We start from the raw sequence: 26442 nt of genomic DNA, 5'->3' as shown, positions 1-26442 counted from the left end.
AACAGTTGCTTCTTCCAATCAACTCAGTATTATAAGTATGAATATGAATCATATAATTGATTATGATCTTTACTTTGGCACTAGAAAGCTCAGAATGAAATCTGTGGCCCAACCCTCAGATTTCTCTCTGCTTGAATTCGTCACTTATTTTTATATAATAAGGTATGTTGTGAAAGCTACCTTAAAATCATTTTGGAAAAGGATGGGGTATAAATTATAAACCACCCTCTTTTAGGCGGACATTTCAGTTGTTTGCAACTTTTTACTACTACACTACTAAGATAAAAATTAAGCAGATTTTACCTTTTATTTATTTTTTATATTTACAGAGTTCCATCGTTTGTGAAACAGAGACTCTGTTTCTTTAAGACTGATCTCACAGAAAGCAGTAGAAGAGCAGTCACTTGGATGGCGAGGAGGTTAGTGGACCTGTGACTCTCAGGAACTTTCCTGCAGTGGCCACAGCTGGGGAAGGGGTGGTGTCTACCCGTTGGTTCTGTCTCCACCCTGCTCAAGGACCACCCTCTTGTGGTTCTGACCTCTCTGACCTTGCCCCTCGGGGGACCTCTTGACTTGGCTGTTGTCATTCCCAATTCATGGATCATGCCTCTTCCTAGAGGAACCTGAGAATTCCTCAGACTGGAAGCTTCAGATGTTCCAAGAGCAAACCAGTTAGTGCTTTGAATTCACATGTTAACAAACAAGTTATTTAGCATCACTCCAAAAGAGTACATGAATTACCTCTAACAGGTAGGAATATGGATGGATAGTTGTTGTTGTTTAGTGGCTAAGTCGTGTTCAACTCTTTTGCGACCCCATGGACTACTGCCATCCTCTGTCCATGGAATTTTCCAGGCAAGAATACTGCAGTGGGTTGCCATTTCCTTCTCCAGATTTTTACCTTTTATACTGTTAATTTTTCTAACCAGTTATTGCTATATTAGGAAAGCTTTTCATTTTTGTATCCTTATTATGTATTTACCTATTTTACTGAACTCACTGATTTTAACACATTTTTAGGAATTTTGGGGGGGTTCTATAATCTCAATGAGAGCCTCTTTCTTAAAATGGTAACTTATTTCTCTCATCTTCCTATATTAGCTAGAACTGCCAGAATTACATGAAATAATATTAGAGTTGTCAAGCTTCTGTTCCCATTAGAAAATGCCTCTAGTTTTTCATCCTTGAACATGATGCTGATTGTTAGACTGAAATATTATATGCTTTGGGGCTTCCCAGGTGGCACTAGTGGTAAGGAACCCACCTGCCAATGCAGGAGACATAAGAGACACAAGTCCAATCCCTAGGTGGGGAAGATCCCCTGGAGAAGGGTATGGCTATGCACTCCAGTATTCTTGCCTGGAGAATCCCATGGACAGAGGAGCCTGGCAAGCTATAGTCCACAGGGTCACAAACAGTCGGACATGACTGACGTGACTTAACACGTACATTATATGCTTTGAATTCTGATTGTCTCTATATATTGAGTTTTATTTTTCTTATTTGACAGATTAATGAGATATAACACATTTTACAATTTTAAGCCATCTTTTTATTCCTAATATAGGCTCTATTTGGTGGTAGAAAATTGTTCTTTAAATGTTTTTTAAACTCTACTAAATTTGATTGGTTATATTAATTTTAGATGAAATAATCATTGCACATGCATGTAATATTTACATGCCCTACGCTAAGCACTGGAGTAGAGATAAAAGTGAAATGGTTAAGTGGTAAAACTATTCTGTATGATACTGTAATAAATGGCATTACACATTTGTCAAAATCCACAGAATTGCACAAAGAGTAAACCTTAATGTAAACTATGGACTTCAGTTAATAATAATACATCAATATTGGTTTATCAATTATAATACATAAACCACACTTGTGCAAGATGTTAATAATGGGGAAACTATACAGAAGGGAGAGGATGTACATGGGAATTCTCTGATTCCCATTTCCCATCAAAAATTATTTGATCAATTTTTCTGTAAGCCTCAACTTGCTCTTAAAAAATAGTCCAATAACAATAATAAAAGTGGTAATAATAATAATAAAGAATGATTGGGGGACTTCCCTGGTGGTCCAGTGCTTAAGAATCAGCCTGCCAATGCAGGGCACACGTTTTCAATCCCTGGTCCAGGAAGATCCCTCATGACTTAGGGCAACTACTGAGCACTCTAGAGCCTGTAAGCCACAACACAAGAAGCCACCACAATGAGAAGCCCTCATACCACAACCAGAAAGTGGCCCCTGTTGCAGCAACTAAAGAAAGTTGTGTGCAGCAGCTAAGACCAAAAAAAGCAAATAATGACTGAGGAAAAAGTGATTGAAAACAAATTAGGACTGGAGATCAAATTGAAACAGAGTGGCAGATCCTTTAAAAAAAAAAAAAACTTACAAATTATAATATTTTGGGGGGAAACAGTGATGCCCAAACACCTCAGGCTTCTACAGGACTCTGGTTGCCACTGACATCTTTGTATGATCTTTCCTCTCTCTGGTTCCAACACTCCTGATTTTTTAAGACAAGTATTTCCTGCCTTAATACTTAATACAGAAAAAAACAATGACTTACCACATGAAAATGCAAATGGTCTCATTCAGGAAGACTGTCTCTTCAGCTCTGCCTAGGAAATAGCTATACTACCTGAACTCACTGCAAACACTGTCCAGGATATACAATACTTACAAACTACAAGTTCCTTATCCAAATGTGGCTTCTAAGAAGAGACCAGATCTAAGTATAAATCGGGCAACACAGATCATGGCTAAAGTGACCTACAGTTCAGGCAAGCAGTTTGGAGCCAGACAATATAGTATTATAAGATAGCAAGATAATAAAGATTTATAAGCAGATGACATATCAATTTTTATTACAAAGATTTTCATTACAAAATATTTTAGATAAAAGGATAAAGAAATAATGTAGTAGACACTCTTATATCCACCCCCTAGATTTAGCAAATCTAACATTTTGCCATGTTTGTGTCTCATTAGTGTACCTGACAAAACACGGTCCGCTAGAGAAGGGGAATGGCAAACCACTTCAGTGTTCTTGCCTTGTGATCCACAGAGGCAAAGGCTTTGGCGTAGTCAATAAAGCAGAAGTAGATGTTTTTTTGGAACTCTCTTGCTTTTCCGATGACCCAACAGATACTGGCAATTTAACCTCTAGTTCCTCTGCCTTTTCTACACACAGTTAGTTTTCCACAACAAACTGTGGAAAATTCTTAAAGAGATGGGAATACCAAACCACCTGACCTGCCTCCTGAGAAATCAATATGCAGGTTAAGAAGCAACAGTTAGAACTGAATATGGAACAACAGACTGGTTCCAAATTGGGAAAGGAGTACATCAAGGCTGTATACTGTCACCCTGCTTATTTAACTTATATGCAGAGTACATCATGAGAAATGATGGGCTGGATGAAGCACAAGCTGGAGTCAAGATTGCCGGGAGAAATATTAGTAACCTCAAATATGCAGATGACACCACTGTTATGGCAGAAAGCGAAGAAAAACTAAAGACCCTCTTGATGAAAGTGAAAGAGCAGAGTGAAAAAGCTGGCTTAAAACAACATTCAGAAAACTAAGATCATGGCATCTGGTCGCATCACTTCATGGCAAATAGATGGGGAAACACTGGAAACACTGAGAGGTTTTATTTTGGGGGGAGCTCCAAAATCACTGCAGATGGTGACTGCAGCCATGAAATTAAAAGACGCTTGCTCCTTGGAAGAAAAGTTATGACCAACCTAGACAGCATATTAAAAAGCAGAGACATTACTTTGCCAACAAAGATCCATATAGTCAAAGCTATGGTTTTTCCAGCAGTCATATATGGATATGAGAGTTGGACTATAAAGAAAGTTGAACACTGAAAAACTGATGCTTTTGAATTGTGGTGTTGGAGAAGACTCCCTTGAGTCCCTTCTAAGAGTCCCTTGGACTGCAAGGAGATCCAACCAGTCAATCCTAAAGGAAATCAGTGCTGAATATTCATTGGCAGGAGTGATGCTGAAGCTGAAACTCCAATACTTTGGCCACTTCATGTGAAGAACTGACTCACTGGAAAAGACCCTGATGCTGGGAAAGATTGAAGGCGGGAGGAGAAGGGGATGACAGAGGATGGGATGGTTGAATGGCATCACCAACTGTATGGACATGAGTTGGAGTAAGCTCCGGGAGTTGGTGATGGACAGGGAAGCCTGGCGTGCTGCCGTCCATGGGGTCACAAAGAGTCAGACACGACTGAGCAACTGAACTAAACTGATTCTTACCTTGAGAACCCCCAGAATAGTATGAAAGGCAAAAAGATATAAAGACTGGAAGATGAGACCCACCCCCCAACCTTGGCTTGGCAGATGTCCAATATGCTACTGGGGAAGAGTGGTGAAAGAGCTGCAGAAAGAATGAAGAGGCTGAGCCAAAGCGGAAACAATGCCCAGTTGGGGATGTGCCTGGTGGTGAAAGTCAAGTCCAATGCTGCAAAGAACAATATTACATAGGAACCTGGAATGTTAGGTCCATGAATCAACGTAAATTGGATGTGGCCAAACAGGAGATGCAAGAGTGAACATTGACATTTCAGGAATCAGTGAAGTAAAATGGACAGGAATGGGAGGATTTAATTCAGATGACCATTATATCTACTACTGTGGGCAAGAATCCCTTAGGAAGAATGGAACAGCCCTCACAGTTAACAAAAGAGTCCAAAATGCAGTACCTGGGTGCAATCTAAAGAAAAAAAAACCTGACAGAATGATATCAGTTCACTTCCAGGGCAAACTATTCAACATCAAAGTAATCCAAGTCTATGCCCCAATCACTAAGGCTGAAGAAGCTGAAGTCAAACAGATCTATGAAGATCTACAAGACCTCTTAGAACTAACACCAAAAAAAGATGTTAGAACTATCATCTTTAGAACTAACACCAAGAAAAGATCCTTTTCATCATAGGGAGTGAAGTGAGTGAAAATCGCTCAGTCGTGTCTAAGTCTTTGCAATCCTATGGACTGCAGCCTGCCAGGGTCCTCTGTCCATGGAATTCTCCAGGCAAGAATACTAGAGTGGGTTGTCATTTCCTTCTCCAGCATCATCATAGGGAACTGAAATGCAAAAACAGGAAGTTGAAAGATACCTGGGATAACCAGCAAGTTTGGCTTTGAAGTACAGAATGAAGCAGGGCAAAGGCTGGAGTGGGTAGCTTCTCCAAGGGATCTTCCCAACCCAGGGATTGAACCCAAGTCTCCCGTATTGTAGGGGGATTTTTTTTTATCAATTGAGCTGCCAGAGAAGCCCAAGAATACTGGGCCTGTATTTTCTCCAGAGGATCTTCCCAACCCAGTAATTGAACCGGGGTCTCCTGCATTGCAGGCAGATTGTTTACCAGCTGAGCTACCAGGGAAGCCCAATGGCATAAAGTGAAGAGAAAAAGAGTCTTCTCATGAGGATGAAAGAGGAGAGTGAAAATGCTGGCTTAAAACTCAACATTTGGGACTTCCCTGGTGTCCAATGGTTAAGACTCTGTGCTTTCAATGCCAGGGGCACGGGTTCGATTCTGGTCAGAGAACTAAGATCCCACATGCTGCATGGCACAGACACTAAATAAATAATTTAAAAATAAAAAACTCAACTTTCAAAAAACTAAGATTATGGCATCCAGTCCCATCACTTCATGGCAAATAGACAGGGATAAAATGGAAACGGAGACAGACTTCATTTTCTTGGGATCCAAAATCACTGGATGGTGGCTGCAGCCATGAAATTATGTTCCTTGGAAGATAAGCTATGACAAATCTAGACGTCATATTAAAAAGCAGAGATATCATTTTGCCAACAAAGGTTCATACAGTCAAAGCTATGGTTTTCCAGTAGTCATGTACGGGTGTGAGAGTTGGAGCATAAGAAGGCTGAGTGCTGAAGAACTGATGCTTTCAAACTCTGGTGCTGGTAGACTCTTTGAGAATCCCCTTGACAGCAAGGAGATCAAACCAGTCAACCTTAAAGGAAATCAACCCTGAATAATCAATGGAAGGACTGCTGCTAAAGATGAAACTCCGATACTTTGGCCACCTGAAGAGAAGACCCTGGTGCTGGGAAAGACTGCAGGCAGGAGAAGAAGAGGGTGACAGAGGATCAGATGGTTAGGCATCACCGACTCAATGGCATGAGTTTGAGTAAACTCCTGGAGATGGTGAAGGACAGGGAAGCCTGGCATGTTGCAGTCCATGAGGTTGCAAAGAGTTGGACATGACTTAGCAACTGAACTGAACTGAATGTACATTACTGATAATTTACAGTGTATTACCTTGCAACTTGCTTTTCTATTAAACGTTATTATTTTAAGTTTTTCCATGTTAAAATGTGTATATCTAGTCTGTTCATTTTAACTTCTTCATAGTATTCAATTGTACGACTAAAAACAGAGTTTATTTCTCCACTGACCTATTACTTATATTCAAATTTTTTTAACTATGAAAAAAAAATCTGCAATATTCTCTATAAGTCTTTTTGTGAGGGAAAAAAAGATAAAAGGGTCCTGTTCTCAAGTCTTGAAGCATTACAAAATTCCTCCCAACAGTGATTATGGAATACAAAGGTTTGTAACAGCTGGTAATACAAAGGTTTTTCACAGATGACATTCAAAGTACGGAAGGATGGTCTAATCAATGTTTGTCAATTTGTTTTAAAATCAAGTTATAGGCTGAAGAAAAGAAATATGAACTAAAAGAGCAGGTAATACAAAAATGCACATAGTGCATTATATCATGAGACTTGTTTCAGTTTTATACAAATAACTGTAATATATACTATGTTCAATATAAAACATCCTGTGGCTTTTGATGAAAAAGACTGAAAACACCTGCCAACAGTCAGGGAAGAACTCACAGGAGTAACGTCTGAACTAGAGACAACTAAGGCACGTGGCTAAACTCATGGGCAACTTTGAAGAACAGACACCATCTACTAGTGATAAATATTAAAAATGCAATATATGCTCGACCATAGAAGTCAAGAGACAAGAATAGGAACAAAATGGGAAGGGCACTAGGAGAAGGACAGTAAAAGTCAAGGCACAGGAACGGGACAGTGTGAGGCCAGCCAGGAAATGCTGAATATGCCACTTAGCTGGGGGAGGAAGGGCTGGGAAGGGCCCCGAATGTCATGCCAATGGGCTTTAGACTACTTTACATGGAGGGATGAGGCAATATTTTTCCAAACTGTAGATCGAGAATCAAGAACTCAAATTACTGAGCTATAATCAGCATTTTAAAAAATTAAGTAAAAAGAAAGAAGTCAGAATATATCATATATGAGGGTGATCAGTGTTTCGTGAAACTTTAGTTTCAGATATATGTACATATGAAATTATATCTATTCTGGGTTTTGATGAAAAATGTATTTCTTACTAAGTGGTGTAGTAAAAGGATTTGAAAGCTACTGTTCAGATGAAAGTCATAGAAACCTTATAACTAGGGAGAGAAATGACACTAAATGAAAAGTCATCCATTAACCTCCTAGATGACACTAGCAATTTCGAACCACTTAGAGGCAATTGACCCTTCACAGGATTTCCTTTCCTCTGGTTGATGTGTTTGCACTATCCTTTTTGTACTACATGAGGGCCTATCTTCGCAAATGGCTTTCTGATGATATCAAAGAATATCAAAGGACAAACTCAGAAATAAACTAGCTGTCTCAGTTTTTCCCTTGACATTTTGTTTTTTCTAAAAAGAAAGGATTCTTTAAGAGCATGAAGGAGAAAAATGAACTATGTATAAGATATTACTGAATAAATATCTCACAAGGATTTCAAAGCTACCTTCTAAGAAATATTCTTTTTTAAAATTTTAATTAAACTTTTTAACGTCATTATAAATCCATGTGCATGGTTAAGAAATAATACAAAGAGATGTCTCATAACTTTAACCAGTTTCCTCAATGATAACATCTTACATAGTTATAGTACAACATTACTACCAGGAATGAACAATGATACAATCCACTAATTTTACTCAGATTTCACCAGTTTGACAAGGACTCATTTGTGTTTGTCTGTAGATTAAGTTCTATGCAAGTTTATTCTTTGCACAGATCTATGTAATCACTTTTTGTGTACCAAAGTCAAGATACGGGATCATTTCATCACAAGGATTCCGTGTACTGTCTTTTTATTTTATAAATCCACAGAAGTCTTAAAGTTCCTCACCCAGATATAAGCCCTTTAACTGAAGATTCCAGTTTAATTCCACTATCCACGCTATTGTCACTCGGCTTATTTAACTTATATGCAGAGTACATCATGTAAAATGCCAGGCTGGGTGAAGCACAAGCTGAAATCAAGATTGCTGGGAGAAATAGCAATAACCTCAGATACGAAGATGATACCACCCTAATGGCAGAAAGTGAAGAGGAACTAAAGAGGCTCTTGATGAAGGTGAAAGAGAAGAGTGAAAAAGCTGGCTTAAAACTCAACATGCAAAAAACTAAGATCATGGCATGTGGTCCCATCACTTCATGGCAAATAGATGGGGAAGCAAGGAAAACAGTGAGAGACTTTATTTTCTTGGGCTCCAAAATCACTGCAGATGGTGATTACAGCCATGAAATTAAAAGACGCTTGCTCCTTGGAAGAAAAGCTATGACTAACCTAGACAGCATATTAAAAAGCAGAGGTATTACTTTGCCAAAAAGGTCCATATAGTCAAAGCTATGGTTTTTCCAGTAGTCATGTATAGATGTGAGAGTTGGACCATAAAGAAAGTTGAGCGCCAAACAAGTGATGCTTTTGAACTGTGGTGTTTGAGAAGACTCTTGAGAATCCCTTGGACAGAAAGGAGATCAAACCAGTCAATCCTAAAGGAAATCAGTCCTGAATATTCACTGAAAGGACTGATGCTAAAAGTGAAGCTCCAATACTTGGGCCACCTGATGCAAAAAGCTGACTCATTAGAAAAGACCCTGATGCTGGGAAAGATTAAAGGCAGGAAGAGAAGGGGACGACAGAGGATGGGATGGTTGAATGGCATCACCAACTCAATGGACATGAGTTTGAGTAAACTCCAGGAGATGGTGAAGAACAGGGAAGTCTGGTGTGCTGCAGTCCATGAGGTTGCGAAGAGTTGGACACGACTGAGCGACTGAACAACAACCCACACTGTAAGAAACAAACTTGAAACAAACCAACATGCTTATTCTTGGTGTACCTGTCACTTAAGTAATAACTATGACTAAGCAGAAAAGTTTTCCTTTTGTATGTTTAGAGTTTTAAGTTGATAAAATAATGGGGCTGGGTTCCTGGGGTCACAGGATGATATAAGAAAGAATAAGGCTACAGATACATGCTCAGAGTATTTCTCGCAGCTAATAGCTGATACAGAACTGGATGTCCAAATGGTGAGAGGCATTTCTTCTCTGCCTCCCTATACTCAGGGTGAGGAAGGGAATGTACGAGAACAGTACTGAAAAGAGATCCAGAGGGAGGGTGACCAACCATATGGTCTATTCAGAAAGTGGAATTTTCAGTGCTAAAAACAGGAAAGTCCCAAGCAAACCGGGACAAACTGGTCATCTTATCTCAAAGGTTTCTGTCTGTGTTTCCTTAAAGCAGCCAAGCAAATCTTTTTGTTGCTGAAGACTCAGAACCTAGCAATAGGGAAGTGTGGAGGGATAATTTAGAAGAGAATAAGGTGACCATGACACTTTGTGAACACCTGTACATCCGTCTTCCTTTGGCTTACAAAAAAGTTGCCATAGCTGAGTTATACAAACTGATTTTTGAGTTTCATGAAAATGTAATGGAAAGTAATTCTGGCAGATACACATATTTTAAAGACTAGGCTCAAACAGGTTACAGAATTTAAAAAAAGAAAAGACTACCTGTCAAATAAGAGAAAAGCATTTAGCCTCAAAGAGTGGGTGGAATACCAATGCACTGAGCAATTTTATAAATTGGGCACTTCAGCCTTTAAAGAAGTATAATACTTGTTATAATTTCTAAATTGAGTTACTCGTCCATCTAAGTAAAAAATCTGACTTGTGTTCATTTCTCTTATAGCTAGTTAAAATAAAAGACAGCTGCCTCAGGCACAGGAAGGCCAGAACACAGGTGTAAGTCCAAAAAAGCTTGCAACGTTATGTACTTGGAGCAATCTTCAAGAGCTTAATATGTGCACAAGGTACACTGCTAGGCACAAGCGGACACAGTTTTTACTCTTAAAAAATTTGTAGGATCAAAACAAGGCACAGATGGGCAAAGGGTTCTAATACCATTTACTTAGCACCTTAATAGCAGTGTCAGAAAACTTATGTGGGAACCCAGGTAAGGCAGCCAAGCTCTTCTTGTACAAATCTGACCCTAACTCTGTCCCTCCCCTCCAGGGCCTTATTCCATCTGTTCTTGCCTCTCTCTTGAATCTTAAACTTATCTCTGACTATTGGATCCTTTCCTCAATATGCAAATAACATTGAAGTCTCTTCTGCCTCCATCAACCACCTCAAAAGAATCCAGCCTTGTCCTTCTTAAGGTTATTAATTTAGCAAATAAAAAATTTAAATGTCGACTTAAATATGAAATTTGGATAAATTTGGATAAAAATGGATTTTTTTGGTTGATAATTTGTTTAGTATAAGAATGTTCCATGTACTACTTGGGACATACTTACATTAAAAAATTATTTATTGCACATTCAGCAAACTATGAATAAAATTTCCTCAATACAGTAAAGGGCATTTATGAAAAATCCAAGGGGTCTAATATTATACTCTATGGTGAAAGACTGAAAGCATCCCCTCTAAGATCTGGAATAAAACAAGGATGCCTGCTTTCACCACTACAATTTAATTTTGTACTAGAAGTTCTAATTAGAGCAGTTAGGGAGAAAATGAAATTAAAAGGTATCCAAAGTAGAAAGGAACAAGTAAAACTAAATACACAGATGACAAGATCCCATATATAGAAAATCATAGAGAATATACACACACCCACTTAAAAGAGTTAATAAAAGAATTAAGTAAAGATGCAGGGTAAGTCAGTTGTATTTCTATACACTAGCAATCAGCAATTCATACAGGAACATAAGAAAATTCCATTCAGTATAGCATCAAAAATAATACTTGGGAATAAATTTAACTGAGAAGGTACAAAACTTGTACACTGAAAACTATTAATATAAAGTGTTGTTGAAACAAATTAAAGACCCAAGTAAACAGAAAGACATCCTGTATTCATGGGCTAGACGATTTGACATCATGATTGAAAAGATACTAAACATTATGAGTCCCTCAGATCAGATCAGATCAGTCGCTCAGTCGTGTCCGACTCTTTTCGACCCCATGAATCGCAGCATGCCAGGCCTCCCTGTCCATCACCAACTCCCTAGGGAAATGCAAATCAAAACCACAATAAGATATTACTTCACATCCACTAGGATGGCTATTTTTTCAAATAGCAAAGATGCAGAGAAACCGGAACCCTAGTACATTCTGAGGTACTAGGAATGTAAAATGGTATAGCCACCATGGAAGTCTGGAGGTTCCTCAACAAGTTACACACAGAATTAATATATGACTCAGCAATTCATTTCTATATACTTAAAAACATTGAAAACAGGTATTCAAACAAAAATTTATATGTGAATATTCACAACAGCTGATAGAGTTGTCCATCAGCATATGTGACAGACAAAGTGCCTGAAGAACTATGGCCATTGTACAGGAGGCATTGATCAAAACCATCCTCAAGAAAAAGAAATGCAAAAAGGCAAAATGGTTGTCTGAGGAGGCCTTACAAATAGCTGAGAAAAGAAGAGAAGAGAAAGGCAAAGGAGAAAAGGAAAGGTATACACATCTGAATGCAGAGTTCCAAACAATAGCAAGGAGAAGGAAGTAAGCCTTCTTCAGTGATCAATGCAAAGAAATAGAGGAAAACAACAGAATGGGAAAGACTAGAGATCTCTTCAAGAAAATCAGAATACCAAGGATACATTTCATGCAAAGTGAAAAGTGAAAGCTGTTCAGTCGTGTCTGACTCTTTGTGACCCCATGGACTATATAGTCCATGGAATTCTCTAAGCCAGAATACTGGACTACATAGCCTTTCCCTTCTCCGGGGATCTTCCCAACCCAGGGATTGAACCCAGGTCTCCTACATTGCAGGCAGATTCTTTACCAGCTGAGTCAATGGGCACAATAAAGGACAGAAACAGTATGGACCTAACAGAAGCAGAAGATATTAAGAGGTGGCAAGAATACACAGAAAATGAAAGTTGTTCATCATGTCCGACTCTCTGTGACCCCGTGGACTATATAATCTGTGGAATTCTCCAGGCCAGAATACTGGAGTGGATAGCCTTTTCCTTCTCCAGGGAATCTTCCCAACCCAGGGATTGAACCCAGGTCTCCCACATTGCAGGCAGATTCTTTACCAGCTGAGCCACAAGGGAAGTCCAAGAATACTGGAGTGGGTAGCCTGTCCCTTCTCTAGCAGATCTTCTTGACTCAGGAATCTAACCAGAGTCTCCTCCACTGCAGGTGGATTCTTTATCAACTGATCTATCAGGGAAGCCCAATACACAGAACTATATAAAAAAGATCTTAATGACCCAGATAACCATGATGGTGTGATTATTCACCTAGACCCAGACATCCTGATATGTGAAGTCAAGTGGGCCTTAGGAGGCATCACTATGAACAAAGCTAGTTGGAGGTGATGGAATTCCAGCTGAACTATTTCAAATTCTAAAAGATGATGCTGTGAAAGTTCTGTACTCAAATATGCCAGCAAATTTGGAAAACTCAGCCGTGGCCACAAGACTGGAAAAGATCAGTTTTCATTCCAATCCCAAAGAAAGGCAATGCCAAAGAATGTTCAAACAATCACACAGGTGCACTCATTTCACATGTTAGCAAAGTAATGCTCAAAATTTCTCCAAGCAAGGCTTGTACGTGAACCAAGAACTTCTGGATGTTCAAGCTGGATTTAGAAAAGGCAGAGGAACCAGAGATCAAACTGCCAACATCCATTGGATCGTAGAAAAAGCAAGAGAGTTCCAGAAAAATATCTACTTCAGCTTTACGGACTATGCCAAAGCCTTTGACTGTGTGGATCACAGCAAACTGTGGAAAATTCTTAAAGAGATGGGAATACCACTTGACCTGCCTCTTGAGAAATCTGTATGCAGGTCAAGAAGCAACAGTTAGAACCAGACATGGAACAATGGATTGGTTCCAAATTGGGAAAGGAGTACGTCAAGGCTGTATATTGTCACTCTGCTTATTTAACTTATATACAGAGTACATCATGTAAAATGCCAGGCTGGGTGAAGCACAAGCTGAAATCAAGACTGCTGAGAGAAATAGCAATAAACCTCAGATATGCAGATGACACCACCCTTATGGCAGAAAGTGAAGACGAGCTAAAGAGGCTCTTGATGAAAGTAAAAGAGGAGAGTGAAAAAGTTGGCTTAAAACTCAACATGTGAAAAACTAAGACCTTGGCATACAGTCCCATCACTTCATGGCAAATAGATGGGGAAACAATGGAAACAGTGAGAGATTTTATTTTCTTGGGCTCCAAAATCACTGCAGATGGTGACTACAGCCATGAAATTAAAAGACACTTGCTCCTTGGAAGAAAAGCTATGACCAAACTAGACAGCATATTAAAAAGCAGAGATATTACTTTGCCAAAAAAGGTCCATATAGTCAAAGCTATGGTTTTTCCAGTAGTCATGTACAGATGTGAGAGTTGGACCATAAAGAAGGCTGAGCGCCAAACAACTGATGCTTTTGAACTGTGGTGTTTGAGAAGACTCTTGAGAATCCCTGGGACAGGAAGGAGATCAAACCAGTCCATCCTAAAAGAAATCAGTCCTGAATATTCACTGGAAGGACTGATGCTGAAACTGAAGCTCCAATACTTTGGCCACCTGATGCGAAAAGCTGACTCATTAGAAACCTGACGCTGGGAAAGATTAAAGGCAGGAGGAGAAGGGGATGACAGAGGAGGAGATGGTTGGACGGCATCACTGACTCAATGGACACGAGTTTGAGCAAGCCCCGGGAGTTGGTGATAGACAGGGAAGCCTGGTATGATGCAGTCCATGGGGCCGTGAAGCTTTGGACACGCCTGAGCGACTGAACTGAACTGAACGGAACTGAACTAATTTACAGCAGCACTACTCACAACAACTAAAAGGGGTAGAAAACCCAATCCATCAACTGATGAAGAGATAAATCAGATATTGTATATCCATGCAATACAATACTATTCAGCCACAAAAAGGAATGAAGTACTAGTACATGCTATAATAAGCTTCCCAGGTGGCTCAGTGGTAATGAATTCAAGTCAGTGCAGGAAGACACAGGTTCGATATCTGGGTCAGGAAGATCCCTTGTAGAGGAAATGGCAACCCACTCCAGTATTCTTGCTTGGGAAATACCATGGACAGAGGAGCCTGATGGGCTACAGTCCATGGGGTTGCAAAGAGTCAAGCATAGCTTAACGACTAAACAACAACAACATGCTATAGTATCAATGAACCCTGAAAATATTACGCTAAGTAGAAGAAGTCAGACACAGAAAGCTGCATATTCCATTTATACAAAATACCCACCACGTATGCAAATCCAGAGGCAAAGATTAGTGGCTGTCAGGGTCTGAGAAAGGGGGAAATGTGAAGCGATTGATAAAAGGGTACAGAGTTTCCTTTGGGGGTGAAGAAAATGCTCTGGCATTAGATAGTGATGACAGGCTACACAATACTATCAAGGTACTAAATATCACTGAACTGTACAGTTTAAAATGGCCAATTTTATGTGCATTTTAGAAAATGTTATTCGTTGTTTATCTGAAATTCAAATTTAACTGGGCATACTGTAATTTATCTGGCAATTCTAGTCCCATTGTAAATCCTGCTCAAGTTTCCCCATCCCTTCAAGGTTCTCAACGTATTGCCTCATATTTGTAATCCATTCCTTCAACAGGCGTGCAATCTGGCTTTTTCCATGACAATGTAACTCAAATTGCTATAGTTGGGCTTCCCTAGTGGCTCAGGAGACAAGGGTTCAATCTCTAATCTGGGAAGATCCCACGTGCTGCGGAGCAACTAAGCCCGTGCATCACAGCTATTGAGCCTGTGCTCTAGAGCCTGGGGGCCATAACTACTGAAGCCCGAGAGCTCCAGAGCCTGTGCTGCACAATAAGAGAAGCCACGGCAGTGAGAAGCCTGAGCACCGCAACTAGAGAGTAGCCCCTGACTGCCACAACTAGAGAAAAGCCTGAGCACAACAAAGACCTAGCACAGTCAAAATAAATAAATAAAACAAATTGCTATAGTTATGGTCATCACTGATGGCCAATTTGCTAAACTGAAGATTTTCTAGTTCTTGCCTTCATTTTCTCTTCCGAGGAACTGAGGATACATACGCTTTACCCTTGGTTTCTGTGCAGTGAAAGGTTAACTCAGTAGGTTTGGAGTATTCAAGTCTTTCACTTTGCAAAGAAATGTCCTGAGAGATAATCTCTATGCCTTTGGAATACAGTGCTTGATAAGACTGTCTTATATGCACCTAAGACCTTGGGCCTTGAGGGCCCTGGTGGCTCAGGCGGTGAAGTGTCTGCCTACAATGTGGGAGACCTGGGTTTGATCCCTGGGTAGGGAAGATCCCCTGGAGAAGGAAATGGCAACCCACTCCAGTACTCTGGCCTGGAAAATCCCATGGACGGAGGATCCTGGTAGGCTACAATCCATGGAGTCGCACTTCACTTTCACTTACGACCCTGGGCCACACCCAAGGTAAACACCAGGTAGTTTACACTAACAATGTAACTTATGGTGGAATAAGCTGAAAATGTCTTTTGTCTTCTGCTGTAATAAGGTGAATGTCTCCAGGGGCTGGGGACTGAGTAACTAAGGTAAACTGTGTGGGCACTCATTTCACGTCTACATGACTGACCTGCACAAGATCGGAGCTTCCCTGACTGGCAATATCTGTACGTGTTGGCAAACATCATTGCTGGGATTAACTAAGGGCTGTCTGTATGTCTCTAATGGAAAAGACAACTAAAAACTTGTGACGTGTCTCTCCTAGATACTATACTATGTCCCTTTTTCTTTCACCATTTTTAATCTGCATCCTTTCACTATAATAAACTGTAAGTTTTTTCTCTAGTGAGTGGTCTTGGAGAGACCAGACTTACTTCTATGCCCCTATTTTTCCTGATTATCTGTCTTTATCACTGGATCTCTTTGCTTTGACCTTCCTTTAAGTCCTGGTATTCTACTCTTGGTCATCTTTTCCCTCCCTACCTGCAATAACCTACTTTCCACCTGTCCTAGGCAATTTTACTCATGGTTTTTGCCATCTGACCTCATGCCCAGTTGAGACTCCAGCCTAAACCCTTCTGCCCAGAGGCCCACCTCAGCATGACCAGGGCAGTCTCGGCATTAACTCTTTACCCAAACATGTGTCCTGCTTTTGTCTCAGTTTTAGTCGACGACTCTCTATCAGTCTAGGCACTAAAATCTTCATTTTCATTCCCCAAACGAATTAATTAGCAAGTTGTGGTCTTTTCCCCCTCCCAAACATCTCTGAAATTTAAACTTTCCATTCTCATAATTTTGGCCTTCATCATTTCTCATATGAGCTCTTGCACACATTTGTGAAATATTCTCCTTATCTCACACATCCCCACCCCTCAATCCAGTTCTGTCCTGCTTTTCCCCTAACATTTCTAAAACATGGATCTGTCCAAATACTCCCTGACTTAGGACCCTTCAGAGGCACTCCAGCCCCTGTAAACCCAGGCTCTTTAGCAAGGTCATAGGCTTTTGTTACCCAGATATTCTTTTTCTCTCTCTAGCCCCACCCTCTCCCTTCCTTCTACACCCAACTCTCCAGCAACGACCAACCATTCTTAATTCCCTGATCACTCACTGAACATTATTATGTACCAGGACCCACTGTCCTAGGCACTGGAGATAAATTATAGACAAAGTTAACTCAAGGGCCTACTTTCCAACAGGGAAATCAACAAATAAAGAAAGAATAATTTGTTAATGCTGAATGCAATGGGGAAAACACCTGAAGGTGACAAGGCATGATCAAAGGCCAGTGGGGTAGTTTTAGCTAGCATGGATGGGGAAGTGACCTTTGAGGGGAAACCTAAGTAACAGTGGGAGGAGTCCATTTTAAAAGTTTTCACAGACCGCATTTATAAAAATTATTTGTATTAAGTTTCTCACATATATCCATTCTTCTTATGTCTGTGGCTCTAATACAAACCTCAATCTCCCTAGACTTCCTATTATGGGAGTAATACATTTCCTTCTTGTTGGAGCTGCTTGCCATGAAAAACATTCTTCTACCTGGTCATCAGATTTGGGAACCACTGGCCCAAAAGGCACTCATATAATTCTACTCTCCTAGGTCCAATTTTAGGAAGAAAATATCCCTCGGAAAGGGGTTAGGGAGAATTATGCAAGAGAAGTAGAAATGCAGAAGAGGGAGCTAAGGGGAAGATATTAAGCTAATTCTGAAGTGGCTCTTTAAAACAGGAACCAACCAAATCTAAAGGAAAATGAAAAGGACTTTAATTCTAGGGGGTGTGAAGAAAACATGCGTGGGGGAAAAACGATGATGTACAAGATAACCTGTAGAAGATTCTTACTTTAAAACAAAACATAAGAAAACCATTTTTTAAGAATTAGCTTTAGACAATGCCTGACTATACTTTTATCCTAAAAATTCAAAGCAATCATGAGATGAGGCTAGTAAACAGAAAGGAAAATAAGGAGTTTTTTGATTTTAAGATGTTTATTATTTACTTGTACAAATTAGCAACTTACACAACTGGACTAAGTTATAATTAATTCACAGTAATGTACACTAGCTTCTGTCTGCCACAGACAGGGTACAACTTAATCTCAACAGATGATTTTATTACCAAATCTACATTCTGGCTTTTGCAACTGTTTCACAATACCTGGTACAGTGCATGTCTACAGCATTAATGAGTAGAAATGACCCTGAAGGCTCTCAGAGAGCAGAGGTGAACACCTTCTCATGGAGAAATGCCAGTTTTTCTAAGCGAGTTCGTTTCAGTAGTGGGAGCCATTCCCAGTGAGATAACTCCACCACTCGGTACCCAAGTTGATTCAGCTGCCGCCTCTTCATATTATGCAGTCCGAGCAGATCCCTGGAACCATAGCAATACTGGTTCCTGTTTGTCAACTGAATAGCCAGCTTCACTTGTGGGGCCTGCAAGCAGGTCGCGGGGGATAGGTCAGCCATCTCTATGGCCCCCAATCTGTCTACCTTATTGCAAAGGGAACTTCCCACAGGTTTAGCCGTCTCCTCTAACTTCAAGGGCTGCTGCCCATTGTCTGACTCAATTTCCCCCTGGGAATGCCCTTTTGCTTTCCCTTTTAGTAGCTGATTCATCAAATCATCGGTAAGGCTGACTCCCACATGCTTAAGCCTTAACTTGGCTACATCTTCAACTGGTATGGCTTCTCTGTTAAATGGTAATGGCTTCATGTTAACATCAAGCTGAACCTCTAAATCTGAAGATCGGGTATGAGGCAAAATCATATGGTGTTTGACATACTGGGGCCCACCCAACATGGTCTCAAGTAAAAAGAGAGCTTCTAGGAATTCAGGTTTTGAGTTCATATCCTTCCTTGCTAAATTCCATAGCATTTCTGACCCCTCTTGCTGAAGCTGAGAACTAAGACGATTGCCTCTGTAATCTGGACATTCAATGCCAACTGTACCATCAAGAGTATACAGCTCCTTGGTGACCTCAAACTTACTTCTCTCCTGAGCTAACCTGACAAACCCTGGACTCAAAGCGAAATCTATGAGCTCTACTGGAAAGTACTCAGAAAATGCCAGGCCCAGCAAGCACGTGAGCAGGTGTTCTGGGTATCGATTGAACTCAAGCATCTTTCTGTGAATCTCATTTATCAGGCTAGAATAAAACTCTTCTGCATTGGGTGGCTTATAATTCAGAGTTCCAAATGACCACAGAATCTTGGCAACATCTTTACTTCGACAGTATGCTACCCTAGGAGGCAAAGAAGCAGCCACAGCATTCATTACCCTTTCATCCAGGAAGCGTAATGCCGAGCAGGCAAGAGTCAGGTGCATGACACCCTGAACTCCCAGGGAAGGAATTCGCTGAGGAGCAATCTGTCCAAATTGCTTCATGAAATTTACGTGATCCACATGAGTGAAACGGAACATTTTAAGAATATTCACTAAGGCATAACTACTCAGATGCTGCATGTCAGCACAAGCCAGATCTCCAAATTTCCGCATGACAAATTCAGAGAGACTACTACTCGACTTAAAAAACCCCAAACAGATTGTACCAATCTCTTCTAAATTGATCAAATCTATATACTTGAGGATCAATGATTCTAGTTTTTGCATTAGATCCTGGGGTGCCTGACGACTTTCACCTATAATATAAATTAAGTGAATCAGCTGGGACAAGGATAGATCTTTCCAGTGCAAATTAAGATAACTAAAAAAGATCTTTAAAAACCGAGGTACTCTGTGTCCCAAGTACCGCCAGAGGTCAGCCACCAAGAGAAGTTGATCCAGACTCATTTCCCATACCTTATGGCAAAAGTGTGTTTCAAACACATCTAGCATTGAATGGGAATGAGGAATTCCTAAACTGACAAAACCTTTCAAAATATTGATCAGATCTGGGGCATCAAAGAGATGTATGTTTTTCACACTCAGCTGGCAGAGCAGAGCAAAGCTGGTACTGGACAGCAAAACAGGATGTTGCTCTGCAGGCAAAGAACTCAGCTTACAGAAATAGTCAACAATAATTTGAGGCTGGAGATTATCTTGATAAACGGTGACTTTGTGCAAAATTAGTTCACCTTCTGAAACTGACAGAGGTTGACAAGTCTCAGATCTGTTATAGCTGTGAAGCTGATATTCTGGTCTTAGCTGGAGGAAAACTCGAGGGTCTTCAAGGGAATCAAAAGTTTCTATATCCTCTTCATCAATTTTCATGGCCCTGGGTGAGTGCAGGTTCAATGTGCTGGCCTTAGAGGCAGAAGCCCTGCTGAATTCCAAACCTGGGAGGGTACTGCCGGTTGTCAGAAGCCTCCAAGAAGCAGAGGTGTTACAAATGTTAACTTTTCTGGCAAGACAGCAGAGGCTGTTTTCTGGAGAGTCCTGTCCTTTGTGCCACATGTAGCTTCTCATATTCCACCATGCCATACTTTGGGTTGCACTGTAGGTAAAAGGACTGCAAAATGTCCAATATCTTATAGGTTTTAACAGCTGGAGAATGGCTGCCATTCTGGTGTCAGTACTGATCATTCTAGCAGTCAGAGCACAGTCCTCACATGTCTGACCAAGTAATTTCTTGTTTATATGGTTCTTGATTAGAGCTGGTTGGGAAGGTGTTCCACACAAAGTGCCTGGAAATCTTCGGCATATCACAAGAGCCATGGATCACAAATGACTGGGCCAGAATTGGTGCCAGATACTGAAAAAAGGGTAGATGAAGAATAAGTGGCTTCCACCTATCTTAATACTAAAATTTACACACTATAAGACATGGATTAAAACTATACCACTGTCCACTCAAGTAAGTTCAATGTTAGTGAATGCCCAAACCACAAGACAGCATACATCAAGGAAAAACCCCATGTACCCTGCATAAAGGCACAGGAGAACCCCAAACCTAGGGTACCACTGAGCAGTTCTTTGGACTGCTCCTCAGTTTAAATTTCCTCTGTCCTCTGGCCAGACTTTCTTTACAGTTAGAGGCAGCTGTTGCACTAAAATCCAACAGGAATGAGGAAAGCAGATTTCCAAAAAGAAAGCTAAGAACAGAAATAAGCAATCTATTCCACCTCTTTGATATCAGCACAATTATACCCACAATAACCCCCCACCCCATTCCTCCTTTTGATTACAGAATTCAGTTGTTTTAATGCTACTTCTGTACCTTGTAGAAGATGCCTAATCTCCTCTCAAGGCCTACAAGAGTCTGAATCACTATCGCAGAGCAGTCACTGACTTGGGAAGTAAACTTGAAAACTCACTCACAAGGAATGAAATAGTACCATTTATAGAGATGTGGATAGACCTAGAGACAGTCCAGGTGAAGTCAGAAACAGAAAAACAAATGTCATGTACTATCACTTATATGTGAAATCCAGAAAAATGGTACATACAGATGGGCTTATTTGCAAAGGAAAAACAGAGATACAGACGTAGAAAAATTTATGGATACCAAGGTGGGGGGAGTGGGAGATGGAAAGAATTGGGGGACTGGGAGTGAAATATATACAATATTATGTATAAAATAGATAACTAATGAAAATCTACTGTATAGCACAGGGAACTCTACTCAATGCTCTGTGGTGACCTAAATAGGAAGGAAAACTAAAAAAGAGGGGATATATGTATACTGATTCACTTTGCTGTACAGCAGAAACTAACACAACATTGTAAAGCAACTATACTCCAATAAAAATCAAAAAGAAAAATTCAGCTACTCCAAATACCCCCCCACCCCTAAAAAAAAAGCAACCCCGAAAAACTCAAGCACTTTGGTGGGGGAGGGTAGAAGGCCTAGGCCCTGCTCACCATCAATTCATGGGTGAGACACAAAGAGCATTTCCAAGCTGGGCTCAGGGAACACCAATTCATGCAACTGCCCTGCTGACAACAAGGGGAACAGCAGAGCTTTCCTCTGGAGGAGGCATATTAGCAATGCTTCCAGTGAGTCAGGTGTTGATTATTCTGCCTGAGAGCAGCACAAGTTCTACTTTTCTTCTACAGCAGAAACCATGACAGGCTATGAAAATGACTCTGCCATACTCTTGCTTTCAATGCTTACTGTCTCTCCTTCTGCTTGAGAAATGCCAAGGCCTCACAAGCAAAACTCAGGGAGCCCTAAGATGCCAAGATAGGGACCAGACACAGCTCATGATGCAGAAAATCCCATGAAGGTTCTGAAGGTGCCAGAATGATTTTTTGAAATGCCTAAGCAACTCCCCTGTCAGTCCCTTCCTTCCGGAGCCCATAGCATAAGAAACAGAGGACTGCAGGGCAGGTTAGAGGCTTTTTTCAAGTAGCCCAGCCACACAGGCTTCTCTGGATGGCAGGAAGGTATGCTCCTAATTTCTTTGTGAACCAAAATAGAATTCTTTCACACCAAATCTTTATACACTTAGTTCCATACTGTGGCCTGTGAACCATTCTCCCACCAAGTTTCAATCTGTGGGTCCAGATGCTATAGATCCAGTGTTAGCAAACTATGGCCCGGAGCCCAAATCCAGCCCTCATCTGTTTTTGTAAGTAAAGTTTTAACATTGCCAGGCTATTTGTTAAATGCTTTAAATGCTGTCTATGGAGGCATTCTCACTACAAGAGCAGAGTTGAGTAATTCTAGCAGAGAATATATGGCTTGCAAAGCATAAAATATTTACTATCTGGCCCTTTACAGAAAAAGTTTGCTATAGACCATTAGCTTACTCCTATGAATGCAAATGGCCAACTTTTTAAAAATTAGAAGACATCAGGAAAATAGTACTGAAGTGATTTTTTTTTCTTTAACATTTGATACTTAAAGATGATACTTTTTTTCTTTAACAGATGATACTTAAAGATTTATGCCTCAAAACGGAATCTCAATTAACACTGCACCTCAGGTATGGTGGGAACAAAGGAGAAACCAAGTAATGGAACTCTTTAGTTGACAGAACAAGGCTTTTAAGAGTACCTGTTTTGGAACCTGTTGTGGACACGACTGAGCAACTGAACTGAAGTGAACTGAACTGAAACTAAATTTAGGTCAGCGCAACGTCCAACCAAAGCAATTGTTCAAAGTCCTCCTTCTCATCTTGAGAACTAGATCTGAAGAAATAACTTTCATAAAAAGACAAATTTTTTTTTTATAATAACAAAAAAACTGAAAATCCATGTCTTTTCAGAAGGAGTAACCTGGTTTACAGAATAAGCGTGTGTCAGGCATCAACACATGGAAAGATTTATACAAACAGTCGGTGGAACAAACAGAACAAGTGACATCACTTAAAATACACCTATATAAAAGGAAAGTATATAGCTGTTAGGAGACTTTCTGCTACACCTTTGACAAATTAACTTTTTCTCCTTTTTAGTAGGATTAAAACTGTTAAATAGAAGAATACATAGATTAATTTAACAAATACTTTTATAACTAATACAACTTTAAAAGCACATTATTTAAGTAACTTCAATTAATATCATCTAAGATTACTTAATGAGATTAGTGTATGTGGTCCTGAAATGAAGAACCATTTCTTGCATCATCAATGCTTGACTGGTATAGATCCAGTGTTTTGAATTATGTGGCTCTTTCTGATTTGCAAAAATACAGGTTAAGGGACTTTCCTGGTGGTCCAATGATTAAGACCCCATGCTTCCAATGCAGGAGTTGCATGTTGGATCCCTGGTCTGGGAACTAGGATCCCACAAGAACAAGAGCCACAACTGTTTTAGGGTCTCCACTGTGCCAAGCCCTGAATAAGCAGTTTCATCTGCATCAGTTCCAATTCTTACCTTTTTGCAAGGTAGGTTTTTATATCTCCATATTGTTGATAAGGAAAAAGAGTCTTCACAAGATTAAGAAACCTGATGAAGATTACACAGCTAAGGGACAAAATGGGGTTTGACATCAAAGATTATCTGATTCCAAATCCCACATTGTTAGTGTATTGGAGAGACAAAATGGGAGGTCAGATTTCAGACAGGAGGGTGGGGGCAGGGGGAGCAAATAATGTATAGGGTTTCCAGGTGCCAGGAAGCTGGAGTGTTAGAACTGGAGGGTTAGGTAAGCTCAAAAGCCCCTCATACCTTTAACAGTCTAAGATCCTAGCTATCACTAGTAATTACTACTTATAAAAAGAACAAAAAGAAGACATCAAAGACAAAAATCTACATGAAGGAATGAGTTTACAAGATGCCCCAGTATCAAGGTAAGGAGAACTATCATAATTGAAGATGTGAAAGTTGGCAAGAGAGATATGGAATCCGGAATTTACAGTTCAACATAGAAGGGAAGTAAAGAGAAACCCCAGGAATAATCATAAAGATTCCAGGACTACAGCTGTGAACAGACACAAAGAGCAACTAGTTTATGCTAGAAGAGATGAATATTACACAGGAGAGGAGACTGACATTTCTGATGGATAATCTGAGGATAAACAAGTAATTTGTTTAGTCACTAAGTTGTTGTGTCCGACTCTTTTGCAACCCCATGGACTGTAGCCAGCCAGACTCCTCTGTCCATGGGATTTCCCAGCTAAGAACATGGGAGTGGGTTGCCATTTCCTTCTCCAGGGGATCTTCCCAACCCAGGGATCGAACCCACGGCTCCTACATTGGCAGATGACTTCTTTACTGCTGAGCCAATAAGTAATAGGTAGATGGAAAACGAAGCCAATAAGAGCAACAAAAATTATTAACTCCAAACAATACAAAAAAGTTGTACAAGAATTGTTATATTATACTCCTTGCTCAGCTGTAAATAATATTTACATAATCTTACTAACATAAACCTTGAATATCCGTTTAAACAAAAATTTTGAGCAAACTATACTGGGAGGTTAAAGGGAGGGGAAAAAGAGGGAAACTGAACAGTAATACAAGAGACCTAGAGCATCCAAGTCCATAACAAAGAAGTCAAAAGATTTTATGGACATAGAGATGTTCTAGAAATCAAGAAATAGAAATACAAATGTTATTTATTTAGAGTACACCAATGAATACCAAAAGAAACAAACAAATAGTTGAAAAGTGTCTCTGGAGAACAAAAATGGAGTTAATACTTAGTGTTATAAGATCTGTCAAACTATTTGCCTTTTTTTTTTTTTTGCCACGCCATGCAGCTTATGAAATCTTAGTTCCTGAACCAGGGATTGAACCTGCGGTGTGGGCAGTGAAAGCTCCAGGTCCTAACCACAGTGCCACCAAGGAATTTAACTATATAAGCCATGCACACATATAACTTTGAAAAAATTAAATTTACAAAAAGGATGTTCTAACAAGAAACTGTTCTTCAAGAAGACAACCAGTGAATAGATAAAGTAACCTAAATACTCAAGAAAAAGGTTGAAAAGTTATTTTCAGTACAAGCACTTCCTACTGTCTGTAGAACTTCTCTATGGATGCCCAGTAATGAACAATGACAAACTAATCTTAGAGCCATGCAGACACAAACTGCAAATGGCAAACAGTTAGCTACTCACTTTTCTGCCATGCAACTTTTAGCAGAGACACTATATCTGCTGCTGCTAAGTCGCTTCAGTCATGTCCGACTCTGTGAGACCCCATTGATGGCAGCTCACGAGGCGCCCCCCCCCCGTCCCTGGGATTCTCCAGACAAGAACACTGGAGTGGGTTGCCATTTCCTTCTCCAATGCAGGAAAGTGAAAAGTGAAAGTGAAGTCGCTCAGTCGTGTCAGACTTTGCGACCCCATGGACTGCAGCCTACCAGGCTCCTCCGTCCATGGGATTTTCTAGGCAAGAGTACTGGAGTGGGGTCCCATCGCCTTCTCCTACACTATATCTGCGTATACAGAAATGAAATACAACCACTTTAGAAGATGAGTAATGAGTAGTGTAGAGAAGAAAAGGGAAGAAACACAAGGAAGATATAGAATGAATAAAGCAGAAGAGTGGGGAGAAAAGGCACTACAAAGAAAAAGAGGCCAGGATGTTTTGCCTAGAGACAAACACAGAGGAGAGTTAGTTCCTCCTTATTTAAGGGTTCCCAAAGAATCCATAAGAAAGCTGGAAAGAGAACACTAAGAGATGCCCAATTGGTTAACTCCTCATGTCTCCTCTAAAGGTTCAAATTTATGTGACATCATTTCACAAAGTCCCTTTCCTAGCGTAAATGCCCCAAGGATACTCCCCTCCCCATCTCCTCTTTAGGGGTCCTAAAGAACCAGAGTGGAGCCTTAGACACCACTGGACCAACCATGGCTGTTCTGAAAGACACTGCCCAAACCACCCTGAATGATGTGATTTCACAAGAGCGAGAAATCTTACCTTTCCACCTTCCAGGTACAGGTCTGAGCAAGGCCGAATAGCTTCGTTTTAAACTACAGTCCAGAAGTTAGAGGAGGGGAGCCAGGCGGAGGAAGGCAGCCATGCTAACTGTAGATTAAGTATATGACACCCTCAGCATATTCAATTTACCAGATACCAGATCTCAATTCTGATTTGATTCTTTTGCTAGAAAAACTTAACCCACTTATGTCCTGATAAAATTCTAAAATTACCACAAATAAAGGGATACTTCAAACTCCACTTTCGTCTTATCAAATAATGTGTTGAGTAGTCCTGAGAATTAAAAAAACAAAAAACTGATTTTCTCTCGGCGCTGGAGTCTACGAGAGGATTAACA

At 40.2% G+C, this 26442-nt stretch overlaps 2 protein-coding genes across 7 annotated transcripts in view; both read right to left on the bottom strand.

Moving 5' to 3' along the window:
• UBOX5 (U-box domain containing 5) overlaps positions 1 to 26442 on the bottom strand; it is a 46497-nt gene that overhangs the window by 18526 nt on the left and 1529 nt on the right. For 3 of the 6 annotated variants that reach the window (XM_061436709.1, XM_061436715.1, XM_061436714.1), the window contains exon 1: positions 26085 to 26173. The exons of 1 other annotated variant lie outside the window; for it this stretch is intronic. The gene's annotated coding sequence lies outside the window, so the exon portion shown is untranslated. Of the gene's footprint in view, positions 1 to 26084; positions 26176 to 26442 lie in introns of those variants that run through there. 2 more of the 6 variants (XM_061436712.1, XM_061436710.1) reach the window with 1 other exon arrangement.
• On the bottom strand, positions 294 to 26175 carry FASTKD5 (FAST kinase domains 5). Its single transcript, XM_061436702.1, has 2 exons — positions 26085 to 26175; positions 294 to 20523 (listed from the first exon to the last, which is right to left on the bottom strand). Exon 2 carries the CDS (start codon positions 20484 to 20486, stop codon positions 18045 to 18047), a length of 2442 nt encoding a protein of 813 aa, XP_061292686.1. The 5' UTR covers positions 20487 to 20523; positions 26085 to 26175; the 3' UTR covers positions 294 to 18044.

The sequence above is a fragment of the Bos javanicus genome, chromosome 13 (assembly GCF_032452875.1).
Source record: "Bos javanicus breed banteng chromosome 13, ARS-OSU_banteng_1.0, whole genome shotgun sequence".
Taxonomy (NCBI): Eukaryota; Metazoa; Chordata; class Mammalia; order Artiodactyla; family Bovidae; genus Bos; species Bos javanicus.
Note: the sequence above shows the minus strand (reverse complement) of the source record. Positions and strands in the feature narration are given on the sequence as shown.

What these genes read in the sequence shown, in the direction of transcription:
- FASTKD5 (XM_061436702.1), bottom strand. Translation starts at nt 20,486, where the DNA reads ATGGCTCTTGTGATATGCCGAAGATTTCCAGGCACTTTGTGTGGAACA.